Source organism: Cephus cinctus, unplaced genomic scaffold, assembly GCF_000341935.2.
Source record: "Cephus cinctus unplaced genomic scaffold, Ccin1 Ccin1_scaffold1124, whole genome shotgun sequence".
Lineage (NCBI taxonomy): Eukaryota > Metazoa > Arthropoda > Insecta > Hymenoptera > Cephidae > Cephus > Cephus cinctus.
Window position 1 is genome coordinate 1 of NW_014333629.1, and position 14,482 is coordinate 14,482.

The 14,482-nt window shown below is 37.6% G+C and overlaps 2 protein-coding genes across 8 annotated transcripts in view; one reads left to right on the forward strand and one right to left on the reverse strand.

Moving 5' to 3' along the window:
• Positions 1-3,964: 3,964 nt before the first annotated feature.
• On the reverse strand, positions 3,965-11,027 carry LOC107272190 (septin-2). Of its 2 annotated transcripts, XM_025089518.1 has the most exons (9): positions 10,845-11,027; positions 6,545-6,676; positions 6,144-6,261; positions 5,690-6,026; positions 5,426-5,537; positions 5,133-5,325; positions 4,936-5,063; positions 4,664-4,837; positions 4,410-4,583 (listed from the first exon to the last, which is right to left on the reverse strand). In XM_025089518.1, exons 2-9 carry the CDS (start codon positions 6,572-6,574, stop codon positions 4,410-4,412), a joined length of 1,266 nt encoding a protein of 421 aa, XP_024945286.1. In that variant the 5' UTR covers positions 6,575-6,676; positions 10,845-11,027. The 2 variants fall into 2 exon arrangements, with proteins under 2 accessions (XP_015604582.2, XP_024945286.1); XM_015749096.2 differs by lacking the exon at positions 10,845-11,027 and having other exon boundaries at positions 3,965-4,583; positions 6,545-6,573.
• LOC107272193 (neurobeachin-like) overlaps positions 6,571-14,482 on the forward strand; it is a 147,215-nt gene continuing 139,303 nt past the window's right edge. For 5 of the 6 annotated variants that reach the window (XM_025089520.1, XM_025089523.1, XM_015749099.2 and 2 more), the window contains exon 1: positions 6,571-7,891. In XM_025089520.1, coding sequence (XP_024945288.1) covers positions 7,733-7,891 — 159 coding nt within the window. In that variant the 5' untranslated portion in view covers positions 6,571-7,732. The remainder of the gene's footprint in view (positions 7,892-14,482) is intronic. The other variant, XM_015749100.2, reaches the window with a different exon arrangement.

The following is a 14,482-nucleotide window of genomic DNA, read 5'->3' on the forward strand; positions in this document are numbered from 1 at the left end:
GCAGATGAAATGAAAGTAATGACAGAGAAAATGCAGCATAGCCGTGAAGAGGTGTAGAAGCATAAGGTTGGAGGAAAAGGAGAAGGACGCTGTTAGGACGGAGGAGAGTAAGAAAGAGACAGAACTCATTCTTACTCTGGGATATTCGCATAGGGCAAAAGAATATGAACGTGTATAAGTGTTTAAAGATAATTTATTCGACAAACGTAATAATGATACAGTATACAAAGTACAGATATACATACAGACATACACATACAGCTCGCGAAAGATTTGTAATAAGAGTACCATTAAAGATATATTACATATATCGCTGCAATATAATATTCGTAGTTATACGCACTACGACGTTAATTTTTCCTTTTTCCAAAGGACATTTTAAATACTTAGTTTTTAAGGATATACTAGGAAGAGAGTGATGGAGACATAGTAAGGAATAAGAGATTCAGAAATTGAGTAGAAACGTTTAGTGGCAGCAGACAGGGAAGATGTTGTTGAAGAGAAAAAGAGGAAGATTGTTAAAAAGAAAGATTGAAGAAGAAAGATTGTAATGACTGAGGGAACAAGGGGAGAAGAAGATGCGTAAAGCGTTGTACAAAGACAAGATTATTCTGGACGTGCGAGAAAAGAGAACAATGGAAAAAGTAGGAAAAGTAGTAAGCAAAAGGGAGCGAAATGGGCCCCACCCCGCCCATTTCCGTGAGGTCCTGCCTCTCCTGAAGGGAGCTACGACCCCTCCGAGGCCCCATAGGGGACCGTGTTTGTTTTTTTTGAGGAAAACCCCCGAGTCCTGCGGCTGTCGCGCACAGGACTAGGGGGGAAAAACCTCAGGAAGGAAAGGAAGTCGGGTCGAGGGACAAGAAAAACGCACAAGGGGGTAAAGTGAAGTTAAATGCGAAAAAGGTAAGATAAGTTAAACGTAAAAGGGACAAGTTAAACGCGAAAGGTCTACCCCTAGTCAAGATTCACCGCAACGAAAGACCGCGGGCGTAGCACCCGGCGGTACCCTTGCGGGCACGCCGGGACATCCCGAAGGACGATATTTAACGCTACAACCTCCGTCCCTTCCCACGGGCAAGCCCAGTGGGTTAGACGTAAGGAACCACGCCCGCCGCCGGCGGCGGGCCCCGTTAGCCATCGATCCACGCGCAAAATGTCTCCGACAGGGGGTGACTTTATACTAGCGGGTGCTCAATAGCACCCGCACCTATCCCAAGTGAAGTGACCCCCAAGCACAAGCACAAGTAGGACTTTACCCAAAGTCAACGGACTACCCCTCCGACCTCCCCACGGACAAATAGGATCGTCTCTACCCACACAAGTGCCCAAGGGTCAAGACATGTTGGGACGTTTTTAGCAAAGCGAACAAATGATACTAAATACGCGAGAGCTAGACACCTGGCTAGATTCACTATACGAAAGACCATGGCCGTAGATACCCTAAGGGGGCTCAAGGCCCCCGTCGGGAGACCCATAAGGTCCTGTTGCGGCCACAACTTGGGCCACCAACCACTGAGCAAGCTCAGCGGAAGAGGCGGAAGGGCAACCCCCGACACCATGGTCTTAAGTCTAGCTGCACTAACCGGATGACTACTCTTATATGACTACTTGAATTAATATGCTCGACCCGACCAAGGAAATAGGAAAAGTAAGACAAGCACAATGTAAAGAGGGAGAGAACAGAGTGAAACGAGAAGTTATAAAGGAAGATCAAATTTAAGAAGTTAAAAAATAGAAAAGTAACGAATGGGGGGTATAAAAGTAGAGACGAAATAAGGAAGGAGATAAATAAGAAAGCAAAGAATGAAATAAAAAGAAATAAGGAAATAAAGAAGAAATAAATATAGGAAAAGTAATACAAGCACAATGGAAACTGAGAGGGAATAACGAATGGGGGGTATAAAAGTAGAGACGAAATAAGGAAGGAGATAAATAAGAAAGCAAAGAATGAAATAAAAAGAAATAAGGAAATAAAGAAGAAATAAATATAGGAAAAGTAATACAAGCACAATGGAAAGTGAGAGGGAACAGAGTCAAACGAGAAATCAGAAATGAAGATAGAAATAAAGAAGTCAAAAAGTAAAAAAGTAAGGAATAGAGTTATAAAAGTGAGAAGAAATGAAGTAAGAGATAAATAAGAAAGTAAAGAATGAAATATAAAGAAATAAGGAGGTAAAGAAGAAATAAATATAAGAAAAGTAAGACAAGCACGATGGAAAGTAAGAGGGAACAGAGTGCAACGAGAAATCAGAAAGGAAGATAGAAATAAAGACGTCAAAAAGTAGAAAAGTAAGGAATAGAGTTATAAAATTAGAGAAGAAATGAGGAAAGAGATAAGTGAGAAAGTAAAGAATGAAGGATAAAGAAATAAATATAGAAAAAGAAGAAGGTCGGAAATTTGTGACAGGGATGTTTCCAAGAGACCAGTATAGGAGACCGGCTCGAGGAAGAATGAGCGCTGGGAGTCCGGGCGCTGCCTTATGTGCTCCCCCCACTCCGCCAACTCGCCGAGCCTGCGCGTAATCCCGAGTCTCTCGCCTAAACCGTAGCGTTGTGCATCTTCCTACTTATGTCTGTGCGAACCATTTATTGCTCTCACTCGCCGAGTTCTGCGCGCCGAATCTGCGCACAGAATTTTGGGCATCTTCCAGTACTTCTAAATATTCTTGGCCAGAATTTCCTTTTTCTAAGTGTTAATATTTTACTTTACTGATTTAATGAATTATTTTAATGTTCCGAACACCTAATTTATGAATATTTCAATTTGAACGTAATTTATTTTCGATATTCTACAATTTCAATTCAATTTTTATCTCCTCCGTATATTCTGTGAGATTTTGATTAAGTCTCAATTTTATATTTTGAATAAATTTTGAAAGTAAATCAAGATCAAATAGTATTTAGTAAAAATTGAGGTGCTATAAGGGTGTCACAAGTTGGCATTGCAGTTTCTTAAAAATGTCTTAAAAATGTTTCAACAATAGGCTTTTTCAATAGTTCTTGAGAAGTTCCATAGTTCCCGAGCTCATTATAATTTAGTAAAAATTGAGGTGCTATAAGGGTGTCACAAGTTGGCATTGCAGTTTCTTAAAAATGTCTTAAAAATGTTTCAACAATAGGCTTTTTCAATAGTTCTTGAGAAGTTCCATAGTTCCCGGTCTCGTTCTAAGGATTGCTTTAGAAACCTGCAGTGAGTAGCAGAGAACCTTTACCCGTCAAGTTACGCGTTCGTGTTCACGTTTAGCTCGGTTACGACGGGATTCGGACGGTCCTTACGATTTGCTCTCTCTTTATATTCCCGGTTACACTTTCTGCGGCTACAGTGAGCAGTCCAGTACTATATGTCTATGCATAGAACACATCGAAGGAGATCTATAAGATTACTTACAATGTGCGATCGCCATTTTGAAATTTTTATAATACAAAACAGATGAGCTTTTTGTTTTTTAAAGCTTAAGAGGGGGAAGTAACAATCTGGATAAACAAAGTTGAAGTACTTAAAATCATAATAAAGCATTAGTAATTTATATTAATTATTAATAAAGCTTGATCTCACTAATAATATTCTCACATACAAGCATTTTGTCTGCAATTATTCAATAAATTGTTTATCCGGTATCAAACAGATAATGACTTTCGTAACAGCGTAAGAATAGTATCAAATTTTATTTGATATTTTTAATATAAAATATTTTTTTATAGTGAATAGAATTTCATGTTATAAATGTCTTTGGACGTGGGATACCAATTAAATTGACTAACTCAAAGTTAGTTCTTATCAGTGCAACTGGCAGTGAGTCTGTCAAACGTAAACCAGCGTTCTACTTCCAACGACGGTACTGTTTGAGTGATAAAAGTTAAATAAAGTGTTCAGTCTGTTAAAGTTAAATGAAGTCAGTTGAAATTATACCTACTGTCTTGTAAAAGTATAACAATACTCACATAAATTAAGTAAGAAATGAAGTACAGTTATTATCTAAATGTGCAATATATTTCGAAATTGTAAATATAAAGAGAGTACTTATTATCTACATTTGTTTCAGGGACAAAAATTAAAATCTATATGATTTGGCTTTAGACTCGTGTAAATTAGAGGAAGAGCAAATAATGTAAAAATACATAATTTACCGTCTAGCGTCAATATTTTCCGGAAGGCATGAAACATTATGGTTCATAGCACATAGTCGTGCGTATTCAAAGTAACATAATTTTACGCACTGGAGTAACGCAATGCTAGAACGGCATACTTAATCCATTATTCATAAACTTTGGATACTTCTGTGACAAATTATGCGTTCAAGCATAAATTAATACATTAAGACAAGAAATACTAATCATAAATATAATTCATTGAATAAACATCCTGGTACTAAACCGATGGAAAATGTTTTATGACTTAGGATTTCTAATTACTTCTTCTTGCTTTTGCCTAACGTAAGAGTATGATGTTGAGCCTGCTGAGCGACTTGAGTCTTTCTTCTATTAAACTCAAGTATGTCATCTTCCAGCTTCTTGCGACTTTCTTCCAATTTCTTTTTTTCCTCGGTATGGTCTTTTTTCAGCTTATCGAATTTATTATGCAGCTGAAAAGTCGTATTTGTATTAGATTTATTGCAGGATGGGCTGAAAATTGGTAAATCTCGTTTGTGATAACAGTTGTTACCTCCTTTTCAGCTTCTTTTAATTCCGCTTCCTTCTCTTTGACTCGGGCAACAAACATTTGACGCATCTCGTCCTCTTTCTGTTGAAGTTCTTGCAAATGAGTCGATCGCTTCGCCTCGCAGGTTTGTTGGAAGCTCACAGGTTTGTTCTCGCTATCTACATCGCTAAAGCCCATCTAAGTGCAAAGAAAATATTCAGAACCAAGTTCTTTATTAAATAGGCAAAGATAGTATCACACGACAGAGGAAATAAAAACTAATAAAAATGATTTACCTGTTCCAGTCGCTTTTTACGATACAATTCATAATGACGGCAATGAGTTTTCTCTCGCATGTCTTCCATATTAGTTCTAATCAGCATTTCACGTAATTTTACAAAGTCACAGTGAGATTCATTTTCAACTGTAAATATATTGAAAGATCGATAAAGTTTGTTTCAAGATCATGATAAACTATAGTAAAATATATTACCTTGTACAATTCCCCACGGGTATTGACGGGAACGCATCATTTTATTTCCCACACGAACAAAATCAGTACTACCAACCACAGCAAATGGTACATGGGCATTCATTGTAGTATTCACATCAGATACATTTTCATCGTCAGTTGGAAATTGATAAATATGCACTCCATTGCTTTGGAGTTCAGATATTATTTTACTCTGAAAAAATTGGAATCATGTATTATTTATTAATAATGACTCAGTACATAAAATCAGCATGTGATAAGTATAAATATAAATGAATCAAAAATTTAGTTACTTTAAACTTTTGTAGTTCAGTCTTAGAAATGGTATCAGCCTTGGCAATTATAGGAATGATGTTGACCTTTGTATCCAATTTCTTCATACAAACTAGATCTATTGATTTTAATCTGAAAGTATACATTTTGTTTGCTAGATGTGTTGTACCCACTTTGATATTCAGAAATCTTTTAAATGTATTCCAAATGTTACATTATATTATGCCATGTTACATATTGCTATTTGTAAGAACGATTATGAATAACATAATACAACCGCTTACCCATGTCCCGTAGGGCAGATGAAGTATAAGCAGACATGAATGCGACTATCATGATAAGTTGAAAGAGAGCGTTTAATTTTAAGTTCTTCTTGTAAGTAAGCTTCAAACTGTGCATCGATGTAATCAACAACAGCTTTAAAACTATCTTCCTTATTAATTTGATCACCATATCCAACAGTATCCACGATAGTCAACTTTAGTCTAACGTTACTTTCTTGCAGTTCATATGTATGAGCTTTCAGTTTCACTGAAGGTAAATTATGCGGACTTGGACTTGATTCAAAGCTTGTATTAAACAGTGAATCCATGAGCGTTGATTTACCAAGGCCAGTTTCACCTGGAATACAAATTACACTCAAATCACTGTGAAATAAAAATAACAGACAAAATAAATTCCATCATATAAATATTACATAAAGTAATAAAATATCATATCATATATCATATTTCGTACCGATACACAAGATGTTGAATACAAATCCATTTTGCACTGATTTATTAACAAGCTGATCAGGCAAACTGTCAAATCCCACATGTCCAGAAAGCTTAAGATTCCGGAGGGATGTCTCCAGCTGGAACAGAGAACCAGCGATTGGAATTCCTATGGATACCATATCCGTAAATAACAGTAATTTGTCCACAAAAGGGAACGTTACTCGCGACAAACTCGCTTGGAAAGAAAAGAACGACGAAACCAACGCCCTTTAGCTTGAACGAATTTAACGCGACCGCATTTGACATTCAAGCAATTTTATAATCACGCCCCACGCGCCCTATCGGAATAACCTTTTCACAAAAGAGACATGGCACCGCCAACAATTTTCATGGGAATAAAAGTCAGAAAACGTCACTTACCTTAACGCGTTCGATATCCACGGCCGCCATTTCTGGTTTGCTTTGATGTATGCGCCATGCACGTCCGGACTAGACTTAGGCGCGGTATGTCTGGACGCTATGCCACTTGAAATGCCAAGACAAACGGAATTCCTAAGACAAAAATGTTCCGTCTTTATGAGGACGTTTGAGAATTTGATATAACAAAAGATTTTCTGTTATAGTTCTTGATTTGTGTGATAGTTGGCTTTTTAAGTTGGTAAACTTTCAAGAGCAGTCGAAGTCCCCGGATTTTTTTGTACCGGGTGTAGGTCAGAATGATTCCCAAGTAAGAATTGATGGAAAAGATTTTCTTAATCGACATGCATTATATTTAATGAAATTATAGCAAGTATGTATATGATAATGTATTCATTAATATGCATGGAACGTTTATGTTCCTAGAAAGTCCTTAATGTTAAAATTTCAGACACTCCTATAATTAAATATTAGTTTTAACATTCACTAACTATAATTAGCTTTAAATTAACCTTTACTTCTCATTTACGGAACAAGAAAATATTTCTAATTGGATTAACTGTTTCCAGTTTAATTAAAATGTATTTTTGCGTTTTATACAAATATGTACATATTCTTATAATACATTGCAGTAAACAAAATATTCACAAGGAATTATATTCCAGTGACAACAAAACAGACGCTTTAAAAAATTACAATAAAAGTAATGGCATTACATGGAGAAAAGTAAAATGAATCTTCCACGATCTTTTTGAAAGTAGGCGATTGAAGTTAGGTAAAAAAAATATCTAGTTTCAATGGCGTAGGAAGAGGACATTTAAAAATCCAATATATCGGAAAATTGGTTCAATGATTTGTTCTGGTTTATTCGTAGGCTCTGCAGCACTCGGTATATGCAGTCTACTGGAGTCTGCTGGCGTCCAGTGGCGTCTACGCCGTCTATCGAGAGGCGCCAGTACCCGTGAGCCACCAGTGCTCGATTCGCCGGCTTTCCAGTCCTGACACGCGGCTAGGGACTTTTGGCCCGATCGACTGGCAGACTCCTCACAACAGTGTCCACTTTCTAACATGGCAGATCAATTTGTGTTGTATTATCATGTGACGGAGAAAGGCTCTCATCGATAAAGTGATTTGTGCGTGAACTTTATTGAAAAACCTCGCGAGGAAATTTCTGAAAAAATCATCCTCGCGATGGCGGACTTAACGAGTCCACCGTTCAGTGACATTAAACGGCCCGAGGAGGTGGTGGCGATGGCGATGAACGACAGCCTTAAATTTGCCGTGTTGATCGGGCTAATCGAGGTGGGACAGATGTCGAATCGCGAGGTCGTCAACACCGTTCTTCATTTGGTAAGTTTAGTTCGACATTCTTACAATTCTTACCCGATCAGACCGGTTGCCAAAATTCTAGAGCATACCGTCCGATCACTGCAAAACTCCTGTCAAGACGAGCTGTCAAACGTGTCTGACTAATGTCTGTCTCGTTACTGCAACCGGTTTCTTAAGACCTCGTGTTCCACTACCAAGTTTTTGAGATCCACACGTGTCTTATCATCGTGATGTCAACGACGCACGCATCGCGAACCATCGATGCCGTGTCCTGGCGAAGCTTTCATGAGTTAACCGTGTTTCACTCCCTCTTGACACCAGTTCACCGCTCTTTTTCTTCCACTCTACTTGCGCAAATTCACCACCTGTACTTTTAAGAGTGATCCTCGTAACATGATTCTTGCTGAATCACGATGCATCATACCACACCTTTCCTCATTCCGAATGATTTTAACGCGCCAGAAATATGCGAACGTGTTCAATCTCTTTTTCTTTGCTGAGTGAATAAAACTTTCGTTACATCCTCGCTTCGCTGTACGGACTCACCGGTTCGCGGTGACGTACTCTCATAGCCATGCATTTCTCTTATCTTCCTATTAACTTTAATTAATAATTAACGAATTTATTTATATCGTCCAAGCTTTTAAAAAGGTTGCGACGGTAGTCGCGTAAGCTCAACTTCTCTTTATAAGACGCAATCGTGCAGTTATTAGAATTTCCCTGCATTGACAAGGTCGCGCCTGCTAGTTATTGAACGAGGCATATGTCGTGTTTCTGTGCACACGTGAGAACCGGTAATCTATCGGAGTCGTCCAATTTTCTACGTCCTTCCAGATACTTGTTATCAGTTATTTCAACACAACAAGCGATGCGAATGCTCGTTTCACATACTGCGCTAGTTTAATTCTGTTTTATTTATTTTTCTTACTTCTATTATCTAAGCTTCCAGTTCGTGGTTTACACAGTTCGTTCCTCGAGCACGTTCTCACGGATTCGAAAAATCAGATTTCAACCTCAAGAAGCGAGTCTGTGCCCCGGTGCTTTGTTCCACTTTGTTCATGAGAAACTCACTACGAATTACCCGCACATGGCGACTATTAATCTTAGGTTCCGACAGGTTCGCCAATACGGAATAGAGTTGTTAATTATTATATACGAACTTGATGTTCTCGTGAGCAGTACACTTACTAGGAACACTGGACCATTCATGACCTGACAATTAAGGAAAAAATATTTTTAACTATCGATCCATTGTCATTATCTTAACTTTTCTTAATAAATTAAACTTGACACACTTGTATTCCAATATGCCTCAATGATGATTTTGCGCTTTTCATCTCCTTCCAGTATGCATAAAATTTGGCATGAAAGTCTCGGTCATTCTAGTGGATCGATAAGGAGGTTTCGCGCGTGAAATTGCATACTGTGACTTCGTGGCATTAGTGCACCTTTCAGAGTCGTGTGTATCAGGCGTTTACGCAACCATCGTGTTATGTGTAGTTAAGCCGCAACGCCAGTCGTAAAATCTTGTATAACTCATGTGACGGCACCTTTACTCCGGTCAATTTATTTCTCGAAGGGTCGCACCTGAAGATTCGCACGACACCTCACGCCTTGTAACTTTTACGTCTCTGGAAGATTTGCAGTGATTTTGACATTTTAAAAATGGACCAAATTTATCATTTTTTATTTTTACAAAACGCCAACGCATTAAAAGCGATACCGGCTATTTTATTGCTATATCGATTACACCAGTGTCACGCATTCGGCTGCATGAACCAATGATCGATTCCATTATTTTTTTACACTCAAACTCCTATCTCGATTTATGTTTTCGTTTTAACGTCAGTCGAAACCATTCGTGGGACTCGGAGCGGAATTCTCAATGAATAGTTAGACAATCATAGACAGTGAATGACGGGACGCATCAGTTTCCAGCGGTAAAGCATGATTTATGTCTCCGTGTCTCATGGCGGTTCAAAATTTTTCCAAGGTGGTATCCAAGTCACATTTTTCTTACGTTCTGAAATATAATCGGCGGACCTTTCGGAATTGCTTGTCAGCGAGTGCTGGAAAATACAGGCGAAGGCTTAACTTGGGTATATTTCAGGTTAGCTGCTTCATTTTTACTGGTCTTCCGCTCAATCTTATTTCCTATGGACCATCAGTCATCCGTATAAATATATATATATATATATACATGCCATAGCTTGAGTAACGTTCCGACAGTGATAGGATGAAATATTGCGATAAACTTCATCGCTTGAATGTCTCGCTGAATATATTTAAATAATTGTACCTTTGAATCAAGTACTTGTCTACCGTCCATCTTGATATTAAATAAATTCATTTCGTTTTCGATTTTAATACTTTGAACCTCCCTTGAACGAGCGTTAAAGTCGATCGAACGATGAGTCACAGTATACAACTTCTTTAAATTTAATCACTTACAAAATTTATTACGTACACGTCTAACCGTAATCTTCTATGCCTCGCAAACAGCAGGAACGATCATGGCTCCTTATGCAAGTAGTACCTTCCTCCTGATAGTCGAACACGACAGATCGATCGAGTGCCTGATAACAATTTTCCGTATCGGAGTTATCGATTACAACATGCTATTAGCGAGCTGGTCGTATATTCCGTAAAAATAGTCCAACGTATTTTCCGCCTGAAAATTGAGCTTCGATCCTTCGCTGTTATGGAACATGTATTGAAATAATTTTTTTTGTTTAAATCCAATCCCGAATCTGTTCACAGACGGATACTCCAGCATGCACCAATATTCGTTATCCGATATGCTCATGTAAACTTCGCAGTGTATTAATCGAATTTGAAAAATGCCCATTCGGTATACTAATAATTTTCCAGCTTGTCGTATTTAAATCGCCCGCTAAAACTACAGATTAACGTGGCGTAAGCCAGACTCCTTTTTTTTCTTCTTTCTCCTAATGGATTATCAACAGTAACTTACCGCTTTGCATCTTTATTAGTTGAATCTACTTCTGTATGAAATTACGTGCCACTGGCATTCGTACTCATTCTTTCATCTGTCCTTTATTGTCTCTTGTTGTTCTTACGTCACTAATCCTGCTTCCGTTTCCAGATCTGAATTGCCTGTTTATTTCGTTGTTGTTTCTAACAAGGCACACTTTAGCCACATGTGTCACGCTTACCTGCTGTTCACTTTATGTATGAAGTTTTCCATACGATATAGATAGATACTTGCTATACGTCACTGTACCATATAGATATACAGTGTGCACGCGAAAATATTGAGTCACGTATTACATGCGAAGGAAACGTTATCAGTCCCACAATATAATTTGTATCGTTGTTTAATTTACCAGTTAATGAATGAATTCGCGGAAACTTTCGTTGTTTTTCAAAACTGACTACGTACAGAAATAGAAAACAGGATGCACGTCATTTATTGATTCTGGGATCTTTCCTTATTCTTTATTTGAATGTCGTTTATCGTTCACGTGAATTCTTATATATTGTGCGAATCCCTGTTGAAAGGGTTGACGTAGTTGAGAATTTACGACAAGGAATGAATTTAAAGGTAAAAGGGCGCGTAACGTAATTTTTCACTAAATTGAAAGTCTTCCGGATTTATACCTTTTGTATTATGCTTTGCCTAATGAGATTCTTTGTTACCCGAATGAGAAAAGGTTTTGCTCGTTGCGCGTGGAAAACCAATGATTTCGAGTGCGCCCATTAACCAGATCCTTTATTTCGTGATAATAACTTTGTTACTATCTGTAAATAATATAGTGACACAGGAAACGTGTATTTTGCCTTACTTTGCGTAAACTAATTAACGGAAACGTACGATGAGATAGCGTTGAAAGCAGAGAATTTAAAAAGGATGTCAAGTGTTGAAATTCAAATTTATAATCAGTGTTCACAGCAATGTCTGCTTCGTGTACAAGTCACCCTTAACAAATTGTAACCTATTCCATAAGCGTATCCGTAGGAATGTTGAAAGATAAAATGAAAGAGAAAAATTATATCTATATGACGTCAGATTTCAGGTTAAATATTACCATATTTTATATTCAAATTTTTCTTTTTCTCCATCAGACAATTTTTTATAAGCATAAAAAATGTTATCACGTTACAAATTCGTTATTCCACCTGTAAAACCGGAATAGCACTCTCAATTATAAAAATTCCGTCAATGGCTTTTTTCAAGTTTTACAAAAATTAATTGGATCAGCCATTGTCGACAGCTGCGAGTGATGATTCGAAAACACGTTTAGAAATAAATTCAATTTCTCGTCACGTATGGCGAATTACAAAACAATGATATCAAAACGTTATATTCTGTTTTCAGACTGACAAACTGTGCTTTGTTTAATGTGATCATTTCCCAACATGCCGGCGTGTTTATTTTTATGCCCGTTTCCACACTTCTTCCTAAACTGTGTGTCAACGCACACGTGTATGATTGCTATTGGTATTACTCGATAAGCGATAATCAAATGCATCGAACGTAACCTCAAATTATTACACATTGTGACAACGCACTATAGGTTTCGTACGTTAAGTATACAATTATCCGATTATAATTATACGATGATTCTGGTGCAGATATGCGAGCGGATTACAAATTGTCTGTAATGCGTGAATTTCGTTGTGAGAGCACGTGGTGCTTTACCTGTCAATTCTAATACGTTTGTTACTCATTTGCTGTCTATCATTCTATTCTCTGGCTGAACACACATTCTGCCACGCAGCTTCACATGGATCTTCCATATTTACACGTGAGCCACGTTCGAGCTGTCATTTCATTTTGGACCCTTGATCGACAGGGGTGCGTAGAATAGGTCACCCTTCAAAGGGATCCACCATCAACTTTTACTGTGGCTAAAAGTGCCGAGTGTGTCTTCTTGTAGATAACTGGACTTGTGTGTGCACACGTATGCTTTGACAATGAACTAGCATAAATATATATATATATCCTTGCAAAATAAATGACATAACTTGAAATTGCAATATGACGTCTGAGTGCTCCGTACTGAAAGAGACAGCAGTTTTATCAAGTATATATGTATAGTCGTTTGTAAGATAATAAGTGGAGTAGTCGTGTATGACAGGCTGAATCGTTCGTAAAAGACATTGTCAAGGAACAGAATTACTTGTCATGATAGTGAAACTTTTTTTTTTTTCGTTATCCATTCATATAAAGTAGAATGCTTGAAATGTAAAATGTGACGTTTCAAATTTTTATTTTTTATTTCTCCTGCAAGGTTGTATAATATTTTCAGATTATATTTTTAATCGTTCATTCGGTAAATCTATATTCGTTATTTGGATTAGGATTACGTGGGATTATTTTTTGTGAAATTTTCTTTTTACTATAAGGTCGTGTGCAATACGTGACAATGATAAAATTGATGTGACCTTGATATTCCTGAGGGTTAGGAAAGGAGAAAATACTTCTTTTTTTCCTTTTTTAATTTTTTAACTTTGCTTGACAGCTTATAAGTACAATAAGTGACGTCGCTATTGTGAATCCGGCAAAAGCAGTGAAAATGTCTATAAAAAGTGGAATAAGAAGGTTAAGCCAGTTTGAGAAACACTTATTGGAATTTCTGCTTGTCCCGATGCACAAAAGTAGGGGTGAACGAGAGTGAAATTTTGCAATGTTAGGACTGCTCGAGACTGGCGCGAAAATATTGACTGTTTGCGCCAAGTGTCGTCGTATCGTTCGTTCGCGTAACTTTAGCCGTGGCAAAAATTATATCCGATCGTATCACATGCACGTAACCTAACCTAACCTTACGCGGACATAATATACGCGAATCTATAAAGTGTTAATTTATGGTTAAATTAAGTCCGCGCAGTCTGGTAATTTACACAGTATTTGCATGAAATTTCGGGGTACGTTACTGGTTTAAATCGTGGTGGTGCACCGGTAAAATATGCGCGAATTCACACATGAAGTCATTGGATGGGGTCAAACAAAGACAGGGTGAAACGATTGCTAAATAAATAATTTGTTCAAATATAATTTGGCAAACACATATTGCGTTTATCCGTACGAGGTAAATCTATGTGTATTTTGATTAATCGACTCGTTAAATTAATGATCGAATATGAACTCTATATGAAAAAAAGTTTTGGGTCAATAATATTAAAAAACAAAAAATATTTCTTTGTTCATTGTCAGAACAAAATTTAATTGGGTAACTGTGTATTCTATTTGATGATGAAATCTGCCAATTCGCACTTTGCAAGTTCTGGGAATATATAATGCCGCTATAATATTGCTGCAATTTCAGACTTTACCTCGCTCAAATCAACTTAATACTTTAAGTGATTAAGCGACCGCATTGTAGCGAAATGCAGAATGCATTTTAGGTTGTTGTTTTGCACGAAGCAACAGTCGCACAACTTGGCGTTAACTTGATCAATTCATTGCCTTGCGGTAACAGGTTGGATGGGTACTGCTAAAACTCTAAATTTGCATCTGACAACGTATATCGCAATTGTAATCGAGAAATATAAATATACACACGTGTAGATAATGTATAAGTATAACGCAGCCACGTGGGAGTATGTGTCCGGGGGAGTCCGGAGGGGGGGGGGGGGGGGAAAAAATTT